Source organism: Boleophthalmus pectinirostris, unplaced genomic scaffold, assembly GCF_026225935.1.
Source record: "Boleophthalmus pectinirostris isolate CB_2022bp ecotype Guang Dong unplaced genomic scaffold, ASM2622593v1 HiC_scaffold_7, whole genome shotgun sequence".
Taxonomy (NCBI): domain Eukaryota; kingdom Metazoa; phylum Chordata; class Actinopteri; order Gobiiformes; family Gobiidae; genus Boleophthalmus; species Boleophthalmus pectinirostris.
Genome location: NW_026571473.1, coordinates 22,698,102 through 22,723,282, shown reverse-complemented (window position 1 = coordinate 22,723,282; position 25,181 = coordinate 22,698,102). Strand labels below are relative to the sequence as shown.

The following is a 25,181-nucleotide window of genomic DNA, read 5'->3' as shown; positions in this document are numbered from 1 at the left end:
TCAGAGGAAGTAGTCCGGAGGCGGTGAGGGGGGGTTAGAGGGCCGGGTGGGCGGGGCGTCACTGTTGCCGGTGTGGGTGGTGCCCAGGAGCTTTTCGTAGCGAGCTTTGTAGGTGTCCCTTTCCCTCAGGACTCTGGTCAGCTCACACTGAAGCTGCTCCAACTGCAGAGGAAGATGTTTAGTTTGTGGCTTCCTGGTTTGTTGTAGAATGTATATGAATATATATAGTCTATGGGTAGGACCTACACCAAAAATGACTGGGTCAAATCGCAAAATGATAAAGCAAATATATCATATTTAAACATTTACTTGGCAACTGTCAGAGGCTGGATACTGAGACCAAAAACAGCAGTAAACAACTATACTATATAGCTGCATTAGTCATGACATGTTTACCTGCTGAAGAGGTCCTGTTATAGAGGATAGAATGTGCTTAATGGTTGTTTGAATGTCATGCCTTGTTAAAGAGCTTGTCCTTGGCCATAGGGGCTATATTAAGTACACAATCCCACTTGAAAGCTTAATATGAGGGTTATGATTAGGCCTGGAGTAAGAAACAGCTTCAAGGTAATAAGATGAAACATTAAGCATGTAAGCACTGAGAGGTATGAGAAGTATGTTTACCACTGAAAACTTGAATTGTATTTATAAAAATGTGTAGTAATGAGGTCAAATGTTTAGTTTCGATTTGGATACATGTTACTGTTTTTGTCCAAGAGATTATTTAAAATTTAAATGTTGCCACACAATTTGGAAATAGAGGGTACAACTTCACCTCTGTGACTTTGTAATGTTTAATTGAGAAGTGTGAGTACAATTATTTTAGTTTTCTTTCTTCTGGTTGGTTGTTAATAGCATCAGTGTGGACAAAATTGGGCAATTGTTCTTTTGGGTACTTGTTTTGACAGAAATCAGATTCAGGCTACTCAGAGCTGTTCCTACAAATCAGCATTTTCTATAATATGAATTGGCAAAAAGTTACACCTGTTTTTTTGGGGGTTTTTTTTTGCGTACACCTTACTTGTTTTTGTTTTCTTAGCAATAGGACTCTACTACATAGTGTTTTACCTGTTGTGTGAGCACATGTTTCTCCGACTCCAGTGCGTGCCTGTGCTGTAGGCGTTTGTAGCGGCAGGACTGAGCGTAACCGCGGTTCTTGAGTGTGCGTCGCTTCTGTTTGAGTCTCACCACCTCCTCTTTACTGACGCCTCGCAGGTGACGGTTCAACTCCCGCACCGACAAACTCACCAGCTGCTCATCAGAGAAGCGCTCGTTCACCCCGCACTGAGAACAGATGGGGACACAGGCGGAGAATATGCTGTTATTTGTTAATGGTGGATGTGACAAGCAAAATGACAGGCCCCCTGGTATTAACATGAAGGCAGTGATTTAAAAGTGGTATTTTTGTGTTTTGTTTTGTTTTTGTTTTTACATAATTGCATCATTGCATCCACTTACAAGAAGTTGGGTCTTAGCTGATGTTTTTGTTGAGTTATTTATATATTCTTGTTTTTGTATACCACCTGTTTTTTACCAATATTTTGTTGATTTGGGTGCATTTATTTAAATTTTTATGGCCAAAAACATTTCCCATTCTATTGTGCTGTTAGTGGTCAGAACTTTTAAGGGAATGATTAGTTTCCAGAAGTGGCATAGTGAGCTGAGTGTTTTGGTCGATAGTTGATTCAAAGTTCTGTTGCTGTGTCCCTGGGCAAAACACCATATAGTGATTCTTTTAGTTGTTTTTGCATAGTCAATGACTGTACTTTGCATTATTTATTCACTCCTCACATTCACTATCGGTATGCTGCTCCCGTAGACACAGAAGCCCTGAGGCTGCCTGACTGCCAATCTGATCTAATGGCATCTCTAATCACCACTTACTACTCGCTCATATATCACATTCCTGTATATGCAAGTTAGATGAAGTGTCAAGAAAACAATCACAGTATGCACTGGCCAACGCTGGGAATGAACCACCAACCATCTGAGCCACTGTCACCCATGATGTTTTCTCTGACAGGCCTAAAACAAAGCTACCTGGGCAAAGTTTTGTCACTTAGTTTAGAACCAATCTCTTCTGTTTATTTGTTTACTTGATTTTAGATTTGATTGGTTGGTATTGACAGGCATTAGATTGTAGATAGACAGCCTAATGAAGTAGTAGGAGGTGATGTTATCCAATAGCTCTCATAGGCCTACATGTAGTGAATGTTGTACTTGTGATTTATCATATGGGACGTGTGAGGTTGTCCGTGTGTCAGGGGCCACATTGGAACACCACATGTCCATAATCTGAGCTGTAATCTGACTAAGTGTGGGTGACAGTTATCAGGATTACACACAGCAATAATAGCAGATATTATCATAATCTTATCCAGTGTTCATACTGTGAGCAGACATCCCATTGTCCCCAACACTATTCAAAATGTTTAATTAAAACTGTACAAAAGGCTCCCAAGAGAGAGACAATTGTACAAGAATTAAAAATGCACTTTGTTAGAAGAGCGTTGGTGAGGTAATGGTTTTATTAATTATATATCAATTTGCTTCAAAGATTAATGTCCGACAATGTAACTAATCCCAAGAACCCGGTTGAATTATGTTCCAATAAACTTTCATTAATTCCACAAAGAGGACATTACATTTTCAAATATTATCTCATCTAATGTATTTTAATTGAGTGTATAATGGTTTAATTTCTTTAGATGAAATTACACAACACGTTGTTGCCAAGTAATATTTTAAAAGCCTCTAATCCTCTTTTGCCATTTTCTCTGTGCTACTGAAATGTATTTAATGTATTTAATTTGGTTGGCATTGTTGTTGGTTCATTTGTTTGTGTCTTACCTGGCTGACCTGCGGATGATGTTGATGGTGCATGGGGTGGTGTGGGTGGTGCTGGTGATGGTGAAGCCTGCCCTGTGGACTGAGTGGCTGGGGGTATGGCCCTGACCCGGGACCTGCCCCGCTGAGGGACTGAGGGGTGGAAGAGAGGAACACCAGCGGGCGGTGGCACATGTCACCCGCTTTACCACACGACATGTCCGCCCCACTGTCACTACTCGAGTCGCCCATGTTACTGCTGGAGCTCTGAGACAGACCCGGGAACTGAAACACAAACACACACTCAGTCTTGTATAGTTATTTTATTGACAGTAACTGTACTATGTTTAGTTTTACACACATTTAGCTTTATGTGTCAAGGCCATTGGCAACAGTGTTTATTTATCATAAATGTGTTAAACAGAATTTAGGTATTACACTTAGTGAGGTACTGAATTCTTGCCAAGTAATGAAAAATTATGGAAAACCAAGACCAAAACTTGGTAAATATCAGCTTAGAGCATTTTTCTATGTGCTTTACTCTTTTAAATGGTTGAACCTGGAACTCTGAAGTGAAATAGTAACCCTTTGTGTCATCGTTCTCAGGGCATTTACCTGTGAGCTGACAGCTGCAGCAGCTGAGTTTAGCAGAGCCTCCACAGCGTCCTCACATCCCAGAAACCCATTGACAGGCCCCCGCTCCCTGTCCCCTCGCTCCGGGACTCCCCCCAGGGCCCCAAGCAGGGTGGCTGGTCCTGTCACCTCTCCTCCAAACTGCTGCTGCAGCGCGGCCAGCCAGATGAGGTCCTCCAGAGAGGCCGGAGTGGGTCCCTGAGCCCCCACATGGGACGGGCTGCCCTCCACAGTGCCCTGAGCGCCTGAGCCCAGCCCTGAGGAGAAGCCACTGGACAGGGACAGAGGGAAGGAGATGGAGGAGGATGAAGAGGACATAGAGGAGGCCCCAGAAGGGGGTGGGTGGGCATCACTCAATGTGGGCGAGGGGGGCAGAGAGTTGTATGGGCTAGAACTGAGACTGGAGTCCTGTGGAGGGTGTCCTGTGTATGGTGAACTGGAGGGGTCATGGGACAAGCCTGACTTTGAGTAGGAGCATTGAGAAGGCAGAGGAGGAGTGTCCGATTTCACCTCAAACTTGAGGAGGTCAAAGTCGTTGAGGTACTCCATTGCCAGAGGGCTAGGGGGCAGAGAGGGCATGGGCAGTGAGGGGGACGACATGATGCCTGTTCTGGAGCTTAGTCAGGGCTGGTCCTGGCTCAGGGTCGACAGCAGGTCCACTGCTCCTCCTCGGTGCGGCTCATAGACACTCTGATCCCTGCCTGTGTCCTGGGCTCCTCTTTCCTAAAGCTGAACAAAGAGAGTTCAATTTATGTAGAAAAATAAATAATAATGGTAACGTGACACTGGCTGTTTAGAAGGGGGTTGACATATTCAACAAGAAACTATTATGTTCTTGTACTTGTGGCTTAACATGTTGCAGTGTACAGAAATCTGTATCTTTTCATTAATCTTTACTAAAATAGTCATAGTACTGGTACAGAGATTAATTATTACATCGTTAATTTGTGACAATATACATGTATTTTGGGACACACACACAGCTCATCCCCCACTGTCCGTCCACGTGCCTTTGGATAACACACGACAATCACCTCTATGAGCATGCCCAACACAGGAGCAGACAATGCCCCGCCAGCTCACAAAATCTACTTACAGCAAATTAAGGCCTCTTTTACTACTATGGAAGAGGCTTCAGTACATCTAACTGTCATAGTCATATTGCTATTTCATGAATTTAAGATTTATGGATTTTTAGACCATTTTATTTTCTATTAAACTTTCTATTGCTATTATACGGGACATGATGTTTATACCTCCGTCTGTCTGATTTGTTGTAAAAAATAAAAAAAACAATTATACCATAATCTTACATTTCAGTGTACCAGTTGGCAGATTTAGCTTTAAAAAAAAAAAAAATCTTCAAATCTTTTGTTCTACATGTCATTAGCTTGTATGAAACTCATAGAGTAACTAGCACGGGCAATAAAGAGAGATAGTATCATCATAATAAAGAAGATTATAGATATTATACCTTTAGTCTGATAGTAAGATAACTAAAACATTACAAAATGAATATTCGGTTATAACATTTCACTTTAGTTGTAACATTGTATGTCTTTTATGTCACCACCTTTACTCTGTAATGCAGATGAAACACTTTGAACAAAACTTAACAAACTATAAGTTGTCACAAGATAAAACTGTGTTTTTTAGAACCATAGGATTTTTACTGTGTGAACTACATCAAAGAAAGACGTCGAAGCGCCGAGTGGTTTCGCCCGACAATACTAATTACATCCTTTCACGTTTAATAGTTATCATTAAGAGAAGCTTGTAATTAAAAATCCACCTTTGACTATAGTGGCCCAGCTTGGCCTCTGCTCATTAGTTTTGCCCCCTGTCGTTTCAAATGGATTGAAAAAAGAAAAGCAAACAGTGACAGGGCAGCGGTGGAGGCCTCAGTCTGGACCAGGCAAAAAGCCAATCCCTAAAATGCCACACTCAGAAAGACGTGAGACCAGGGGACTCAGATAAAGTTAGTAAAGTAAAAAAAATCTCTTACCGTTTGTCATAAAGGTGGAGTTTGGTGGTGGTTGGGGTCCAGTTGAACACCCCTCACACACTTTGGACTAAAGTACGGTTGGCCTGATACAGAGGAAGGCTGCTGTGTGTCTGTGAGAGTGCAGCTCTGAGTACCACTGCCCCCTCTGTACAAATCCCCTGAGCACACCCGCACCCCTCTCCCCCCTCCTCCCCCCTCGTCCCATGGTCCACAGGCATGTCCACCAACAATGTCCTGACCTGTCGTATCCCCATTAACTAGTATGTTTCTGTCTGAATGCTATTTGTCACGTTTTGTTTTGATACATTATAGTCTCCACATTTCATAGTCATATTTGGATAAATAATAATGTACATACAGACATAAAGAAGAATCAGTCTGCACCTGATACACACACATCTATATATTCAAATAGATTATGAAATGTATAAAAAAATATAAATGAATGCAACATATATATATATATATATATATATATATATATATATATATATTTATTTATATATATTATGTAAATGTGTATGTATATATATATATATATATATATATTGTGTGTGTTTGTGTGTGTATATATATATATAATATATATACACATATTCATATATATGTATATATATATATATATACACATATTCATATATATGTATATATATATAGATAGATAGATAGATAGATATATGTATAGATATAGATATAGATGTAGAAAAAGAAAATTTTAAACTGAATCACTGAGACTTTGTAGAGATTTTTTTGTTTTGTTTAGTTTAGTAGCTGGTTTTTGATTCATAGTAAATCAGTTTATATTTCTCTTTCAAACAATATATTTCAAATTTTATTTCCATCTGTGCTTTTTTTGTATTTTAATGCTCAAGACTGACATTTTCTGGCAATACAATTTATGTCAAACTCTTCGTGTTCAGCCCAGAACAAAATGTAAAATATGTCCCACATTATAATTCATAAATGTTCGTTATCTTAACACTAACCTCCTAAATGTGAACTCTGCACATGCTACCTGTTAGTCGTGATTTCTTTGAGTTGTTTACTTGCACATGTCACCTCTAACACTCCTCACTGTTTGTTTATGTTGCCAGTCGAGCAGCTCCTGTGCGTTGGCTGTCGTCCTCACTCAGCATCACAGTGGGTGTATTAAATCTGTTTTTAAGTCCAACAGAGAATCGCATAACAAGCACTTCTCAATGCTCCTTAAAAGCTAAACTTGTTAATCTCTTTGTGTCTTAATGGTGTCTCGTTGAGGAATCAGTGAGTTAAGAAATCTGATCTAAGGTGCAAACAAAACCTTTAACCCGCTGACTCAAACAAATATTTAAGGAATAATGTCTCAAACTGGATTTTAAAGATGATTTTGATAAACTGTGTAAAGGTATTGACCAGATTGATGAGAAAAAGGTGTAGCAATTGTCCATCATATACAACATACAAGGAGACTGCATTCTCCTGTCAAAAAGGAACTGATCCTATCTTGACACATTCAGTACTAGATGGGACAAGATCTTGTGAGAAATAAAATTGCCAAGATTGGGCGCACATGAAGAGAGAAGAGGATTTTTCTTCCAACTGTTAACAAATGGATCGGGCAAAAAGGCAGTGCTACAGTAGCTGACAAAATCAAATGAAATATGGAATAAAATAAATTGAGGATAGAATGAGGCCAGCACAATAAATTATGTAAAAAATGTGTATCAGTCTTGTGGACCCAATGTCATGTCTTGTCTTGTGGGTGTTATGTGTTCTCCCTCTATTAAATACATGTTAGGAATTACACTCAAAATTGCAACGTTACACTCAAAGTTGCAACAGAACCCTTATAATTTTTTTCCTTACTCAAACGTTTTTTAGAGTTATTTATAATTATATTTTTATTACATATTTCCAAAAGGTGCAGAATTCCTCCAGAGTTACAGATTTTAAATTTTAATTGTATGGTTTACTTTAATATTTTAGTCAAAGTGATACAATTTTGACTCAAGCATCTCTTTTTAAATATAATCTGCCCCAGGTTCACAGTTGCTGTCAAAACATTCAAATAAGATGAAGACTGACTGGGAATTATTATAAGTAGTTATATTTAAACTTATGTCATATTGAATATTTCATATATAGTATGTGTATAGTAAAATACACTCCAATGCTCATTTACACATTTAGGGGGTATTCAGATTACCATCTTATCTGGACAGTTTCCTCCCTTTAGAGATACTTATTGACCTCATTTCTTTAACATGTTCTAGTCTTTTTCTCTTCCTGTCTTTTTTAGACCTCTCTATCTCTGGGCCCATCGTTGGTGTGTCCGGGGGAAAGCTTAGGGGCTAAACTAACAGGGCCTCCCGTGAGCGTCAGGACAAAGGGGGGCAGACACACAGAGGAACTTACCTCATGCTCCACAGCCTGCACCCCTCCAGCCATTGTCCTGCAGCAGCCAGTGGTCCAGCCCACTGCACCTTACTCTCAGGTGGGACCTCCCATTGGCTGTCATTCAACAGGAGCATAATTAGTGATATGATCTGATTAGAAAAATGACAAGAGGCACTGAAGTACCGCCTAAATACTACTATTCATTTGCAATGAGATTGTGTTGGCCACTTCCTTGGCCAAATCTCTGTAGTAAAGAGTTTCTGAATCTCAGTGGGACGTCCTGATTAAATAAAGGTAAAATTAAAAAATATATTAATAAAATTAAATGTGGTGCAACTTCTGCTACAATTAGTAAAAACAAATGTACAGTAAGAAAGAGTTTTTAGAGTAACAGACCACTTAAAGCTACCATCTGCAAGTTTATTGATTGTTTTTTTTTTTAACCAGTAGATGGCAAATGTTTGTTTTAACGTGGATTAGTCCAGTAATTACAGACATACAGAGATGTAACAATTTGATTTTTAAAGAGTCAATTGTACTCTGACTTCCAGCTCAGTTGTAAATTACATTGTATGGGCAGGTGACCTATTTCCAGATCCAGGGAGTCAGGTTTTGGGACATCCCAACAGATGGTGTGAGGTGAGGTCTGAGGGGTCGCACTAACTACCCTTATCCCACAGATACATGTCCTAATCTGTTGTAACTCTGCAGGCTTACCTCCCTCACTCTTACACTGCAGCCTCTAATCAGAGCCAAGTGCAAATGCAATTATCTGTTTCTGCTCGCTGCTGTCTGTCTGTGAGTAATCTCATTCATCAACACGACGCAAGACAAATGAAACATTTACTAACAATGAAAAGAGCAACAACAAACTGGGAGGAAATCACTGCTTAGGGATTGGCAAAGCAGAGTAAATTAAGAGGTTTCTTTGTCACTGCAATGAAGAGACAAATACCAGCACTACATATGAAGTATCTAACACCTATACTTTAGAAATCAATTCAAAAGATCTAAAAAAAAAAATCTGAAAAAAAACTATATGTTGTTAAAAAAAAACAAAAAAAGAACATAACATAACATTTCTAGTGGACGGGCTGTATCCTGCTTGTCAAATTTTCCTGCAAATGTTGTTCAGTATGGCTTTAATTTAGCATAATATTAAATGATAAATGTTTGTACTGCCCAAAATACCATGCATACACACAGTTTATTAGCTTCTTCCACATTTTAATGGTGGGTCTAGCAATTAGAGTCTATTGGCCGGGGAATTTCACCTAAATAGGAGTGGCCATGTTTTTGAATAAAATCTTCCCACTGAAAATCCACAAATGTTGATTATTATTTCGAAACCTGCCATATAAATAAGGAATATAAATAAACACAGAATCAATACTAGGCGTTCTTTCATCTTCCAACAATCATTGTTGTGAATGAATAATGCCCTTCTTAGGTTTGGTAGTTTTCTGTAGAATAGTTCATTAACTTCTGAGATGATAAAGCAGGTCAAAATATAAGTATTATAGTATGGTGATTCAACAGCATGTTTTACACTACTTTGTGATGACATAAATGTAACTTATTCTACTGACATACAAGTTTTTGAGCAGATGCTTTAGTAACTACATGTTTCACAGATTTGTTTTTTGCCCAGTAACAGTCTGTGTGTGACCAGAGCCAGTTACTCAGTACTGTGAGTCCGACGGCAGTAAATGAAAGGTCACCAAAAATCACAGAGGTCACTTTCAGCCTGTAATGAAATCGGCAGCTCAGTTTATCCACCAATAAAAATAGACCTGATATTCTCTGACCTGCACCCACCATTCAATAAAGTTGAAAACAATTGTGAAAATACACATTTTATATATTAAAAAGCAAAAATATGCTACTTTGTGTGAATTGTAATTAAATTTGTTAGGTAGAGTTTGTAAAGTTGCAAGTGGACAGCTAGTTGACCTCGTGTTGGCTGACTAATACCCATGGACAAAGGCCAGATACAGGACAATTTTCTTGCTTTTCTTTGAACTTTGGAAAAATCCAGTGGGCAATAAGAGCCGTTGAAAACATGAACACCAACTAAACAATTAGATAATAATAATAATAGAGAATGAAGAAAAAAAGTTTGTATTGTGGGATGAAATTTAGACAATAATTGGCACAATTTTTTTTTTTTTTTTTTTTTTTTTTTACAAATACTGGATATTTGTATCAGATAAAAAACATTCTGAACCATCTCTGTTTGTAATATTTTTAATCAGTATAATGCCTAAAGCTGTCTTTTTGTTGTCACAGTACACAAGCACAGTATGTTTATTTGATTACATCTGTTGTCTATTTGTTGGCCTTTATATGGTCTATTCTTTTGCCTCGTCATTGTTTGTTAGACTTCCTTAATCCCCGTGTTTTTCTAACTCAGGTTTAATCCATCACTTCAACTGTTAATCTTTAAATTAGCCCCTAAAGTTTGTGCTGCTCTTAAGGCATTTTCTGTCTATTATTGATTTCTTTCTGACCTCTTTGTGCAGCCTATGGGTATGTACGTGCACACTTGTTTGTTTGGCTACATGCACGCGTGCGTGTGTGTGTGTGTGTGTGTGGTTGTATGTTTACTCTGCCACAGCCACACGTGGGACCTCTTTGTGAGTAGACTTATCAGGCTAGTCGTGGGATTAGTGCTGATTCTGCCCCTAAAACTAGTGTTAGATTAACAGATACCCTAGCACCCATAAACCATCTGTAAGGTCGACTTAAGCAGCGAGGAACCCCACTATTACCACATACCAAGAAGAACTGAGGAGTAGATCAATGAATATTCTCATTTTTTTTAAACTTAAAACATCAATGAAAATGATCAAAATGAACACTAAGGATCTGATCATTATTATGTGTTTATTTTTTATCATTACATTAGTTGGCTTTACTTTTTATAGGCGACATGTAGGTAGGAACGTGACACAGGTGAAATGTTAAGATTAATATTTAGTTGTTTTCATTTTTCGACAGGCCCATCAAGCAAATCCAGGCACCACCTCGGCTACATGGTAAGTGCACGATTGTTCACACCTTAAAATGATGAAAAAAGGTTACAATAAAAATCAGATACTGCACACACATCGCTTGGTGCCGCTACTTGAAGCATGTGTTGACTGTGGTTGTCTAACCTATTTGAACATCTTCAAAACTGTGAATAAATACTTATATTAGATCTGTTTCTGAAGGTGCCCATTTGCAAATCTGCACTGTATTTATTTACTTACTGTATGTGCATATGGTGAGACATGAATGAGTCCCTAAATGGGCTCTAAATGGAGACATATGAGCAGAATATGGGGATGTTAGACCATTACTCCAGAGGTAAACGGGTTTTGGCATTTCAGATGATGAGGAGGAATAGAGGGATGAAGAGATTAAGTGGTTGATACTTTGGCTCCACTCCCAGACTGAGACATGACACTAAATCTGTTAATTCAGTCCCTCCCATTCCAGGACTAAAGATGAGATATCAAAATAGGGCAAAACAAAAATGGACAAAGAATGCCAGTGCTTTTATTACAATGACTGATTTGAATATGTCTGTTTGTTTATTTCAAATAAAAAAACTGCCTACTAAAAGCAAGAATCATTATAATATTATGATATCTAGGTAAGTCATGTTTAGCTAATTTATTTTTTGTAAATGGATGTATAAAATGTCACAAATGGTTACTAAAAGTCCATAATATTTCAACTGGATATACTGAGAAATATTCTTATCAATGCACATTTAATGTAAAATATTGACTCAGAATATTGCTAACTTTGATACTTTGGTACAGCTTGTACCATAAACTTAAATGTTATTCCCTCCATATATGAACTTTCCTTTTTACCTATTTCCAGACCTAAAATAGCCTGGTTTTGATATAAAACAATAAAATAAAGCAAGTTTAAAGCCAAGACATTCTATTACAGCGCCATACTGCACATCCGCATGTGTCGGATGAGCTGCTAACAGTGTCTTTATAACATAATATTGTGCGCTGAGCGGAGGTCTGGATAAGTTGATTATGACCTCACACCTGTCGCTGAGAAGCTACTCCCTACGCGCCGCTCCCTGACGGCCATTACTGAGGCGGTTCCCATGGCAACGCCTCACTCCTGACCTTTTGGAGACATGTTGTAATTAGGTTAAATTACACTGCATCTTCTCATTGTCTGTTTTCATGACTCATTTCCCATCTAAGTGTGTGCGCCTGCTGCGGGAGGCACTAAGGAGATGAGGGGAGGGACTAAATATATTTTTATAACAAAAACCCATTCTATTATTATTTCTCTAACTAAGCCCTGCTGTTGAATGTAGAGCTACCAACATCAAACAAATTTTATTAATTAGTAGCTATGAACAGTAGTATACACAAAAGATCTGCAGGTCCAGCATTATCTGTACATACAAATCAGAATATGAAAAATGTCATTTGAAAGTTAAATTTGAAAGTAACTGTTCTTCATCATGAGGACGTGCTCTATTTGAGGCTCACGCTTTTGCTACTGTTTCTATAGAAATCAGCAAATTGATTTAAATGTGTTTATTTTAAATCTACTATAGTAAAACTGACCCTGACTGATGACTAATTTCAATCTAGAGATTGTGTATTTCCCAAAAAGTGGGTGGCAATGATTTAGGTGACATTATACTAACGGCTTGCTCTTGTCTTCCCACTCATCCCTCTCTCTCCTTCTCTCTATCCTCTCTGTCTCTCTCACTCTCTCTCTTCCTCACCTCTCTTCCCCCCCCACTCTTTCTCTCTCGCTCTGTCTCTCTCTTTCTCCCCCTCTCTCTCTTTGTCTCTCACTCTCTCTCTTCCCCTCTCTCTCTTTGTCTCTCTCTTTCTCTCGGCTGATGCGAGCCCATGTTGCTTGGTAACAGCAGAAGAACGATGAGTAAAGCCGCTTGGATGCTTCTTGTGTGATGCATTTCTATATCATCTGTAAAAGAGCACAGACTAAATAGAAAGATCAAGTATTATGTGCTTATTATCAAGTCCCATCCACAACCCACTTTCTCTCTATTGCAGAAATTTGGGGTTAAATATCTGACTGATTAGATCGCTTCACACGAGCATTTTTCCTCGATACAACCCAACAGAACTGCACTTATCACAACTAATTCATTTTCTTCAAACTTGCCCGTTCTTTCTGAGTGTTTATCTGTTGTCTAATAGATGTGTTATAATGTTGTAACAATGTATGTGGGCAGCAAATTATACAGAAAAACTAAATCTAGGGGATTTTAAATTGCCAAAACCTCCTCAATTTATCAAAATTAAAACTGCAGTGATAATGAATGTGTGTGGTACCTCTTCACAAGAGCACCGTGGGCTCCTTGTTGCACTGGAAGATGTGTAGGAGTTTGCGTTCAGTGATATTTCTGTGAAGTTGTTGTATCTGAGGTGGCAAATTCAGTAATACTCTTTAATCTTTGCATTAATCCACATGCACAATTCTTCCGTCTACCAAAGATACACAAGAAATGTGAAGGCACTTTTTATCTGATGTGTGTGCAATAGCAAACGTGACAGAACTAGTGATGGGTGATCGCTGATTGAACATAAGTAAAAGTAGTTGTAGTAGTGTTCAATATGTGTAATGTAGTCATCATAATCCATCAGATAAAAACATGCAGTTGCAATAATTGTTCAACTAATGAGTAGGCCTACATAACAGTCACACTTAATAGCCTTCATTGACACTGAAAAAGTTTTTTCATCAGATTTGACAGACTGTGTGATTGTGTAGAGCTGCTAAATATGCAGTAACAGCTTATATGTGTAGGATTTAACAAGCAGAGCAATTAGTGTCAGTCGTGTGAAAAATCGCCTTCCCCCAGTGGCCCATTTTCTCATTTAAAATCTTTGAAATAAAAATTCACTCACTCTGAATGAATCAGCAAACTACAAAGATGTGTACTACTACTACTACTACTACTACTACTACTACTACTACTACTTCTATATGCTACACATTTAACCATATCTGATTACAGTAAAATTTTGAAGTTGCTACATGTTACACAAAATTTGAACAGCAGCTATTTAAGAGAAAAAAAAGACTACTAGAGCAAAAAAATAGTAGTACTAGTCACTACTACTAGGCCTAGTACTACTACAACTACAAAGTGGTTAGATAAAATGATATAGTGGTCAGGTAAATGATTCAATTTGATGAAAAATAAGTACATACATTTAACAAAAATATACCAGAGTACCACAAATAGCTCAAACATATGTCTGCTGAGTCGATAGCAGCAATTTCCATGTTCCATTACAAAATCTTGGTGAAAAGGGTCAGGGAACGGTTGCCAATGACAACCTGTGAGACTGCAGCTCTATCCAATCACCAGTGTATTATATGTGTGCTGTGCGTGTGTCCTGTGCATGTGTTTAGGCCCGCTCATTTGTAAGGATCAGTCGCCCCCTGCTGTTTCACATTCTTGTGCTCCTCCTGTGTGAGGTTTCCATGACAACGGTTGGGGGCATTTCTGAGTTCAGGAAATAAATTTAGCATCCACCTTTGATCATGAAAACCCCGTCATTTAGCTGCTTGTTTCTCGAGAAAATATTTGTGCATCTTCTGTTGTTCGGTGTAGAATAATTATGAGACACAATCAAGAAGTTATTAGTTATGATTGCACTCATTAAAACAATAATTGCAGCCAATCAGCAGATCATGACAGTTTTCCTTTAAGACTTTCCCTTCAAGCTAATCTTCTGCCATCAATGTAACTGAGATTATCATTAAATACCCATTGTTTTTACTCCCAATGTTTTCTTACCCAAATTTGTATTTTATGTTATTACACTGTATTGTTATAGTTATTGTTTACTTTGAATTATTTCACTAAAACTCCCTTGAGGAAGCTCTCTTGAAGTAGCAATGGTCAAATAAGAACAGACATAGTGCTTATACCAGCAAAAATATGTGAATATGTAAATTTTTCATTAAACTTTTATTCAGACTGTGAGAGTGCTCATACATAATATTTTTTTTCTATAAAATATATCAACCTTTCAATTCCTGAAAGCAAAACTAGATATAAACAATCATTTTATAAGAAGCAACTCATTTTCAAGAGTCAATCAAGGCAGTCAACTATCAGCAGTCAAAAATGCATTGCAGATTTACAAATCACATTCTAGTTATAAATATCTTTTTTCTGTCTAGCACTGGGCTCGTCCATTCACACTCACACAGAGACAATGATCATTTTTGAGGTTTCTAAATTAGCAAATACAGAAGCCACGAAAAAGTTTCAGCAGAGAAAGCAGGGACAGTAAAAGGTGATAGACATGAGAATTTGAAAAAGGAGGATTTGAACATAAGTGAGAGGTGAATGTTTTATGATGTGTGTAGGACTTGATCTCTTCTGGCTTTTGCGTCCTCGACTGATTTTTTTTTCCTGTTTTTATTTGAAGTACTCCTCAGCTGTCATGGCAACGCTCAGACCAGATGAGGTAAAGATCGGAGGCATCACAACAGCTCACCGGGACCAGGTGCTGAGTTGAAACTGTCTGTAAATATAATACAGAATACGAAACATCAATGCATGTAATAGTGGTTAATCTTAGATTTGGTATTAAAAAAGATTAGTTAAAGACAGTACTATAGACACCACTGGTTCTCAAATGACAGCCCAAAAGTGGATTGTATGAAGACTGAAGATGATATAGTCTAGTTTCAGTATACCTTGCTTTGCTTTTTGATTATGACAGTGCCTTAGAGTTTAGGACTGCAAAATATGTGAAAAAAATTTTCAGACAAGTATTGTGACGTAGATTAGTAATTATTTTTTCCGGTAGCGTTAAGAGACTGAAACATGAATGGATAAACTAAAACAAGAATCCCATGCATTAAGGTCTACTACAGGTACAAGATTTTTCTACAAAAAGATGGGATATTTTGTTCTTTGCAGAGTAAATTCTGTTATCTAAATAATTGTATCTTTTGTGATTTGATGATTGTGCTAACTCAATATATTGTGCAGCCCTATTAGTTACGTTAGTGTCACTTTTTAGTTTTGACATATCAGCTCTTTATACACTGCACTTGATACTAGCATATTTAAATCTTGTTACTTTTGACAGTGGTGATTAATCACTGAAGAGTCTTTAGAAGTACGCAACCAATTTTAACGTTAATGTAACAAGGACGGTGTGACATGTTCAACATAACTAAAATTACCTGTCTAAATTATGAATAGCTTTTATAATTAGCAGTGTATTGAAAATCGTAGTGGCTGCCTGATTGCCTAAATGAAGAAAAAAAAAGATTATTTAAAGCCATAAAATGTAACTTTTCTGCCAAAAAACTGACTAAAATAAAATTATGTTTTTTTTGTGTTTTTTTGTTGTTTTTTTTCTCGCTATGCACATTTTTAATAGACTAAAAACCAAAAACATATATGGTTATCGCGAGTGGGCTTGCATCTCCGCAAACCTGACTCTCATTTGGCCTGGAGGAGGGCCTCCTACTGCTTGATTCCATGGAGATGTTGTTCCTTTGGCTATAATATTCCACATTATGGCATAATACCAATCTACTGTATCTTGATGGAGAATGTTCTGAAGTTACAACCCCCAGGAACTCACATACTATCATTTTGTGTGTAATATAGTTTATGTTTCTTTTTTTTTTCACTGGGTGCTAAAGTCAGAGGAGATGGGAACCAGACAAACACAAACAGCACAAACATGAATAGAACATAGAGACTTGTACCAGACAGCTCCAGGGACTTATTTCTGTTTTGGGGAAGTCTAGGTTTTTTCACGGGGGGTTTGCGATTTGGGGGCTTCTCAACGTTATTGGGGCTTTCCCTGTCAGGCCCTGGGGTCAGTGAGGACAAAACAACAGTTAGCCACAGACTCTACATACAGAGCAACAACATATACGGATTATTACATATGTACCACATTACATGAAGATACCTGTATCACATGACATGGCCTTCCTGCTTCTCTGCGGTTTGACTGGCGCCTGAGGTCTGAGGCCTTCATCACCTGACCAAAGAAGGATTTATTACTTTCCCAAAATTAAAATTCTAGATCTGGTTGCTTGATTTTTTTTTCTCATTATGAGTTGTGCCATGTCCTTTATGGTTGTAGTTTTAGCCCAACCAAATGTAGACTTTGTTTGGTCCTGTTCTAGTCCTGGTTTAGTTCCGATTTTGTCCTAGTTACGTTTTTAGTTCCAGTTGACTGCACCTTAAGATACCAATTTTGGCCACAAGAGGTTGGCAAAGACAAAACAATAAATCATTTCACAGGATTACTTGTAGTTTAACATTTTTACTCCTAAAAATATTGCATTATAATAGTAAAATTATTATTATTTGTCCACCTAATAAAATGTTGACCTCAAACGTGAACCCTGCAGTGTTTGGTGCAGTTACCCTGGCTTGCTGCTCTGTCTGGTAATCCGTGTGTGGGTTTGTGACCAGGAGGAGGCACAGGAGGAGGGGGTAAGCTCCTGTCAAAGGCTGAGTCTTTAGAAAAACTCACATATGCTGACGTCTTTGGCTGTCAAAAGAAGAAAAGACTAGCGATTACAACTCCATGTATTGTAGAGTTGTAGAGTTAAGGTACTGGGATAACACGCGGTTGTAAAATGAGATTATCCTACACAGTGAAGATGAGTTCCAGGCACGAAAAGAGACAAACCTTTTCAGGAATGGGAGGAGGCTGACTGTCTGAATCCTTTCTCTTCTCCTTCCTTTCTGTCCTCACAGGTTCCCTCTCTGGCTCTGCCTCTTCTTCTACACCTGGGCATTATAGATACAGTATATTTATGGGTATATTTTAACGATAAAGTGCAAAAGTAATATTAAACATAACATAATAACAAGATATAATGACTAGAATAGAATAGTGTAGAACAAATGAGTTATAAAGGTGTCAGCAGTGTATTTATTATCACACCTTGAGTAATTATATGTTCATAGTGATACCACATCAGCATCAATAGTGGTCACACTTAAACAATATATTTCAGGAATTCACCGTTTGCCGATTGACAGATTAAGAGCAGGTCAGAGCACACAGTACTGCTTCCTCAACATATTGACTGAAATTGTGAGTAGCGCCTAATGAGAAGTGGTGCTTATGGTGTTATACATAGTGCAGCATGTGTGATGTGACATCTTGAGTATCAGATGATTAACAGATATTGTGATGTTGTCTGCATGTGCACAAACAAGTACATTTTTAACAAGAATACTGTGGCAATTTAAAGGTGCATTGTGTAACTTTTCTGGTGGAAGGTCTGTCAAATGCTTTTCTCCATGGAGATGTTATTGCTTTGTCTGTAATGTTTCACCTTTCTATCTTCATGGAGACCAAATCAGGCCAAGTTACAGGTCGAAAGGCAACTCGCTCAAAGTGAGAGTGTCTGTTTTTCTAGGTATTTTTAGCAGTAAAACCAACTGTAACTGAATAAATGTAAGGTAAATCTATTTAATATCCATAGAAACAAGCAGGCAACAGACCCCAATGAAAAAGTTACATAGGGCACCTCTAATCAAAGGACAGAAAATGTGTGTAAATATTTATTCATTTGTTATGTTGTGTACCTGGTATGGTATCTGCACTCTCCAGACGGGACCGCTGCCTTAGCTTGGACAGGTTTGGTTTACTGCTCTGTGGTGGAGGCTCTGGTTTGGGGACTTTGGGACCACCTCCTCCCCCTGTGGTGCTCCTCCATACCTCCACTTGCACCCCTCCTATGCTGGGACACGCCAGTCTGTCCCCTTGCATGTCCTGTGGGCCGTGGAGCCAGTCTGCTGTTACCTCCACCGCCCTGTGTAGCTCTGAGTCCTGCTTGGGTGATGGCGTGCGGTCCGAAGGGTAAGGAGGCAGAGGTCTTTGAGCCAGGTTCAGGGTTTGGACTGATCGGTCTGGTTTTCTTACAGAGTGCTGTCTTGTTTCGTTCCACTGATGGTCTGGTTGGACCTCTGCAGGCTTGTACTCAGACCAAGACCTATCTATGTGCCGTCCACCCGGTCCCAACTGCCTCTCCATTTTGCGGTCGATCTGACGTTGTGTGTGTCTGTCCACGGTCCACTGTCGCTCCAGAGCCCGCTCAGAGTGTCTGCTGTCAGTCCAGTAACGGTCCATGGTTTTGGGGTCTCCAGGACTCTCCTGGGTGCGGTCTTCGTACCATTGTCTCTCGTGAGGTTTTTCGGTCTGTTGTAGCACATCGGAGGTTCTTTGCTTGTCGTCAGCCCAGTACTTGTCTGTTTCATCCGAAGGCTCAAATACTGAATCAGACTCAGACTTCTGCAGCTAAAACCAAAGATCAAAAGATAAGGTGGAGATATAATCAAAAATAAAAGTGAACATTTTGGTTTCTAGGATGGTGTATTTGTAGAATAATAATATCTCCCAAACTGGAGCTCTTATTGGCTGTTCTTGGTCTCCGTGGTCACGAATATGAGAGCTTTAATTATGAATATTAATAATGAATATTTTTATGCTTGGTGTCTTCATATTGTTAGGTGACTGTAACAGTTTCCTCAAAATAAAAAGAAAAGAGATAACACACTTATTTTCAGTTACCTCTCTGGGCGAGTAGAAGGGGTGTTTGCTGCCGCCCCCTGCTGGATGGGGAAAGCCTGGCATTGGTGGTGGACTCAGAACAGGGGGGCTCTTCTTTTGACTGTCAGCTTTTTTCCCATCAGCCCCTTCACCAGGAGACCCCGCCCTGCCTCCTGATCTAGGAGGCTGAAGGAGCGTGTATACATTCTCTGTGGCTGTCCTAAACAGATTAGACAATATTTTGTACAAATAGTTACACTCATTTTTAATCTTAGCCACTTTTACTTCATGCCAAAATATTTTCACTATAACAATACATTCTAATAGAAAACAACTGCCAAGGTTTACTCACAATCCAGCTACAAGTGTCACATTCATTATATTGAGTGACAAGGCAGACTGGAAACAAACTCCTACATGACAAAGTTTTACCGGGGACAAAGTATTTTAATTCTTTTGGCTGAAGTAAATTGTTGTCTTGGTAATCTGTATTTGAAATGTGTTGATAATCTCTTGGCTGGCTCCTAAATACTGAGAGCGAGCCACCACCTGTCATCTACATCTGTGCACACATACTGCACTGACTCTCCAGTTTCTGGCAGCTTTGAGATACTTCCAAGTCCACAAAGTAAGGTTTAGACTAGGAGTTAAGAAGAATGAATAAAAATGTATGATTTTAGTCCATGGGAGATACAGCGCTGAGGAAAATTTAGAGTAACATTTCCAAGTTCAAAACTAGTGTTTGAACAAAATGAATCAAAATGTCCTTTTTTAGTGCATTTTACATCCTCATTCATGTTGGATCATTTTGGACCTATCGCTATCAATGAAACAAGAAAATCTAATCATTTGCGGAGAGGTTTAGAGTGGTCTCATCTAGTAGTAAATGCCAGATCCATTTTTTTCTCCCACAGAAACTCCTCAAAACTCAAAATTGGTCAAATAGGAGATACTCTTTGCTTGCCAAGTAAGAACTATGTTGGCAATTACAGCAGATCAATTAACTGATGTAGGGTGTGCAGAACTTATGATTCAGGTAAAAACACAATACAAATTAGTGGGTAACTTTGAATGACTCTCCCCTGACTTGTTTCATGAGTTCATAAAACAGAGCAAAAGGGAGAGAGGCCTGGGACAGGAAGACTGATTTATAAATAAATTGCAGTCTGCAGCATAAGTCTCTTATTTCCCCAGAACTGTATATGAATTTTAAAGCAAGAGAGTGAGGGACAGATAATGAGATTTTGTGCGGTGTCTCAAGGCCATAGCTTAGAGGAAAATCATAATGATGTGTTCGCGGCTGTACAGACCCCATGGGCGCCGTGGCAACAGTGTGACACCCGTCGCCAAAAAACTCTGCCTCTGCGTCTGGACCGTGGCTGGGCTGGGTTTGGCTGCGGTTTTTCCTGAAGTTGAAAATGGCCAACATGTTTCTCCTCTTCTTCCTCCTGAGAGAGTGGGCTTTGTGCAGCGAGGAGAGCTGACTGAACACAGGACGAAACAGGTTCAGCGTCCACAATGAGACCAAGACAATTTTATTCACTGAGGGCTTTTCTATAGATCTTTTAAAATGCCAAGTCATCAGAATGTTCAAACCTCTAAAATGAGGGCAACTAGAGGCAAAATGAAGTGGACCATAACACATTTTCACTAATTAATTGACATGAGATTTAAATGCTAATGGTTTTAATTCTTCTTAATTTTTTATATCTAAGAATAAGGAACACTATTGAATTTTCAGGGTAGAAATGTCACTGCTTTTCTATTACAAAGTGTAGAAAATAGCCTCAGAATTGTATTGGAGCTTTAGAGTGTACTTTGTGGTAAAGTATGTAATATATCTGTAGATAAAATGTTATTATTACAAAATATTCCATATAAATTACTGATCTACAAATGAATCAAGTGTGCTTTGATCAACCTTTTGGTGTTTCTAATAAAAAAAGTTATAGTTTTCCAAGTTGATGACGCCCTAGTAAACTTCTGTATCACTTAAACAACTAAGACTAAAACTAAAACTAAACATTTTACGGTTTAAATTCAACGATAAAAACAACAACACTGTAATTGTCAAAAAGTTCTGACAGGTGCAACATTAGTGGTAAAAGTAAGAAATTATCAGGTGGTTTGTGCTGTAGAAATGCAGAACATTACCTGTCAGGGAGGACTCTCTTAGTGTAGAAGTCTGGGATCCCATCATCCAGAGGGCTTATTCCTCCATTTTCACTGCAGTGCTGCACAAATACAATTCAATATCTAATACATATACAGCATAAATCATAATTTATAGTACCACTCTTGACCTGAACTGCTACATGAACATTTGAAGGGTAAATATTTGTATTATAAGACTGCAAGAGCTATGTCCTTACAATCTCAGCTGGCATGTGTGCTCCTTTATGCTTTCGTGGCGGTCTAGGGCGCACTCTGGTCACATGATGCAGAGGAAGGCCCTGCGTAGGTAACTCTGACAGACCCTCCCAGGAGGCCGAGCGGGACAGAGGTGAGGAGTACGATGGGACAGAGGGGGGAGGAGAGGAGCTGGAGTCATCACACAAACCTGACACACAAACACGTGATTCTGAGGAAAGCGTAACCACTGGATTAGGAGTTTATGTATTGGAATTTTAATGCCAGTACACATGGTGACATTGTCGTCCATCATTTATTCATTTTACAATATAATCAAGTTATTTGTCACTGTCCAGGCTAGAGTTATCTTGATACAAAAATTTCAAACTCAATTTCCATACTAAAGAATATAAAGGTACTCGATATTCAAAACCAATTCCGATTCAAGGATAATTAAAAACACTCTTTCTTTAGACAACACAATTTGACTGGCAACATTAAGTAGTAAGTTCTTTGACTGTACATTACCATGTGGTGTTATGTAATCCCTCACTCATTCAGCCCGGTTCCATAGAGGTCCATGGGTGTACACTCGTCTATGTGGTCTTATACTTGTTCTGACACAGCTCAAGATCATTCTAAAGCTATTCAGGAAAGGTTAATTTTATCCTATGAATGTGACTATTTTGTTGATATTTGCTCAGATGAATATCTAGTTTCGATTCTAGTTTTAGTATAGATTAGAATCTTATTTTCGACACTTTGACAACCCTAGTCCAGAAATAGTGTTCTATGAAAATGAAAGTTTCACCTTGGTTTTGTCTTAGTTGAATATGTTTTAGTTTTTTGTTTTTTTTTTCAAATATACATAATTACTACTATTATACTAACACACAATACTCACCATCATAAAGAGGCTTATATTGTGCAGCAATACTTAGAAATACATTTTATTGCAGCATCTTAGCAGAAGAATGATGAATAAACAGCAGTCTAATGGTACATGGACGGGAAATGCTTGAGTGGACAGAGGAAGAGCAGTACTCACTCAGTCTAGTGGAGACAGGACGTATCCGTCTTGTTCGTGAGCTGCGCTTCTTAATGGCTATTGTGTCCTGAAAGGGAAAAACATGCTTAAGGATCAGTATTAATGGTGCACTCAGTGGAAATACGCAAACAGGCTGACCCTCGGGCTAATCAGGGCATGGACTTGTGCAGTGGTTGAGCCTAAAAATCTAATATGCTCAGAATAAAAATGCATGAACACAAAATTATGTTTTATTTAATAAGAAAAAACTGCTTTAGAAAAGCAAGATGAGCTATGCAGGGCAATTAAATACTGAAATGTATTCAATTGCCACTGCAATGCTTTTAGTGCTTTGACCATGAGAAAGATATTATGCTGATGATTAGCATGATACTAACTAGCATAAATTACAGGTATCCACTCACTATGTTGAAAATATTCTTATTCATGCATTGGCTCAGTATATGTCACACAAGAGAATATGAAGTAAAGTGTTTTGCACTTAAACAGACATTAACTTCATGGCTACACAACAAATATTGATTCATTTAGCGTTTTTTTTTTTTTTTTTGCATGTATTGCTGTACAATATATTGTGTGTTGGATAAAACCATTCACCAACACCTTCACTTTACATTATATATTAAATACATTTTAAAATTAAGGCTTACCCATGGGTTTTAGCATAATGAAAAAATGACATTGCCATGGCAATTAACAAGCTAAATATCATGGTGAATGGTGAGAAGTCTTCAAAATGTCACATATAACAGGAAGCTAAAACCCATGAATATAGGCAAAAGGTCCTTCCCACTATCAGGTGCCATAATCACTGGGCAATTTGTGTTCTTTACTTTGTGATAATGCTGTGTGCTATTATTGATGCCCATTAAGGACCACGTGCACATCAAGGCCAGAAGTATTTTCAGAAACCAAGGCATTTATTTCACACCTACACCAGCTCCTGTCTTCTGAGTTGTCCCTTCACCGCCCAAGGGAACTGCCCAAGTAGAGGTATATTTGCCAGCCTAACAATACTTAGCTTTTGTGAGAAACTGTCAATCATTTGTCCACAGTGTCAGCTCACAGCTCCAGGCAGAAACAGAGACAGACCCCAATTATTTAACAGCCCTCTTCCCCTCACCAACTTTGACACTGTCCAGCTACAGAACCGGGTCCTTCTGGGGTTAGCAGCCTGGTATTGTAGAACATGTCTAACTTTACTGCAAGATTAGCTGTTCTAATGGATATGGCTCAAACTTCAAGTCCACTAAAGGCTTCTACTTCTTTTCCTCTCAGTGTGGAAAAGTGAAACAACGTGTCTGATGTCACTCAAATCATCATGATAATATGTCCATTATTTGTGAAACATTTACACACACAGAATGTTCTTAGAGCATAATATATGCACATGCAATACATGTATTTTTTATATTGCATCATTCAGATCATGATGAAGGAGGACTGAGTGGAAAAAGCAGATGGCACGTGTCTTTGTTTGAGCTTAGACCTACATTAACTTGGTAGATCGCAATTGGATTTTTTACTCTCATAGTGTAATGCCCACCCCTACGTTCAGGTGGTGGGTCTTGTGAAACTTTGAGAAAATCTGGATAATGCAGATTTTACTAAACAAATTGTTTGGCATAGCACCATTTTTCTTCAGTGGTCGCTTGGGACCACTAACTGGGTCACACATGTTTTTAGTGGGTCATGAGAAAAATTTGCCTAAATCTTCTACACTTGACATTTAGGTGAGAGGACCACTACTGCAAACAAAACTAGGGCTGAACCATTATAGATACACTATATATTCATTGTACTTGCAATTAGATTTACAAATCTGAGAATCAAATATATTTCAGAATGCATTTGTGGGGGCCCAATAAATAGTAATAAAACAGAATATTTTGTTGTTTACAGAGGACATTATTTAACTTACATAATTTATTTAATAAAAGAACAAAGACATTTTTTAGCAGGGAATACTGGGTTGGAGTACAAACATTCTAATTTCTTCCTATTACTTTTAAATCTTTGACTGATGCACTGTGAAAGTGCAAACTAAACTGGTTTGAATAAATAGAACTGAACTCACTATGCTGGTGCCGAGCTCCTCGTCTGTGATGTCCAGTGAGTCTCTGTGTCTGTTGTACCTCCAGCTCGTCCCCTCCTCTCCAACACCGTCCCACCGCTTCAAATGGGACACCTGCCGACTCTAAGTCACACACAAACCTGTTAGTGCCATTAACATTGTGTACTGTTTGTTTTAATGATCAGAGAATGTGCTGAAGTCACACTCTCTGAAGGGGGTGGGAGCAAGTCATCCTGTATTGATTATATCATGTTTTAATAAGACATATCAATAGAATAAATCTTTCAGAGTGAATCTAATTATTTA

General features: G+C 38.4%; 2 protein-coding genes across 2 annotated transcripts in view; both read right to left on the bottom strand.

Moving 5' to 3' along the window:
- On the bottom strand, positions 1-4,059 carry nrl (neural retina leucine zipper). The gene is made up of 4 exons (XM_020918922.2): positions 3,442-4,059; positions 2,851-3,111; positions 1,069-1,284; positions 1-162 (listed from the first exon to the last, which is right to left on the bottom strand). Exons 1-4 carry the CDS (start codon positions 4,057-4,059, stop codon positions 1-3), a joined length of 1,257 nt encoding a protein of 418 aa, XP_020774581.1.
- Positions 4,060-15,050: 10,991 nt separating this feature from the next.
- Positions 15,051-25,181, bottom strand: part of carmil3 (capping protein regulator and myosin 1 linker 3) — a 33,996-nt gene continuing 23,865 nt past the window's right edge. The window contains exons 29-40 of the mRNA XM_055164811.1: positions 24,879-24,998; positions 22,802-22,868; positions 21,774-21,961; positions 21,556-21,635; positions 20,712-20,885; positions 19,423-19,621; positions 18,438-19,149; positions 17,530-17,630; positions 17,262-17,388; positions 16,798-16,869; positions 16,589-16,696; positions 15,051-15,384 (exon numbers count right to left, since the gene is read on the bottom strand). Coding sequence (XP_055020786.1) covers positions 15,344-15,384; positions 16,589-16,696; positions 16,798-16,869; positions 17,262-17,388; positions 17,530-17,630; positions 18,438-19,149; positions 19,423-19,621; positions 20,712-20,885; positions 21,556-21,635; positions 21,774-21,961; positions 22,802-22,868; positions 24,879-24,998 — 1,989 coding nt within the window. The 3' untranslated portion in view covers positions 15,051-15,343. The remainder of the gene's footprint in view (positions 15,385-16,588; positions 16,697-16,797; positions 16,870-17,261; positions 17,389-17,529; positions 17,631-18,437; positions 19,150-19,422; positions 19,622-20,711; positions 20,886-21,555; positions 21,636-21,773; positions 21,962-22,801; positions 22,869-24,878; positions 24,999-25,181) is intronic.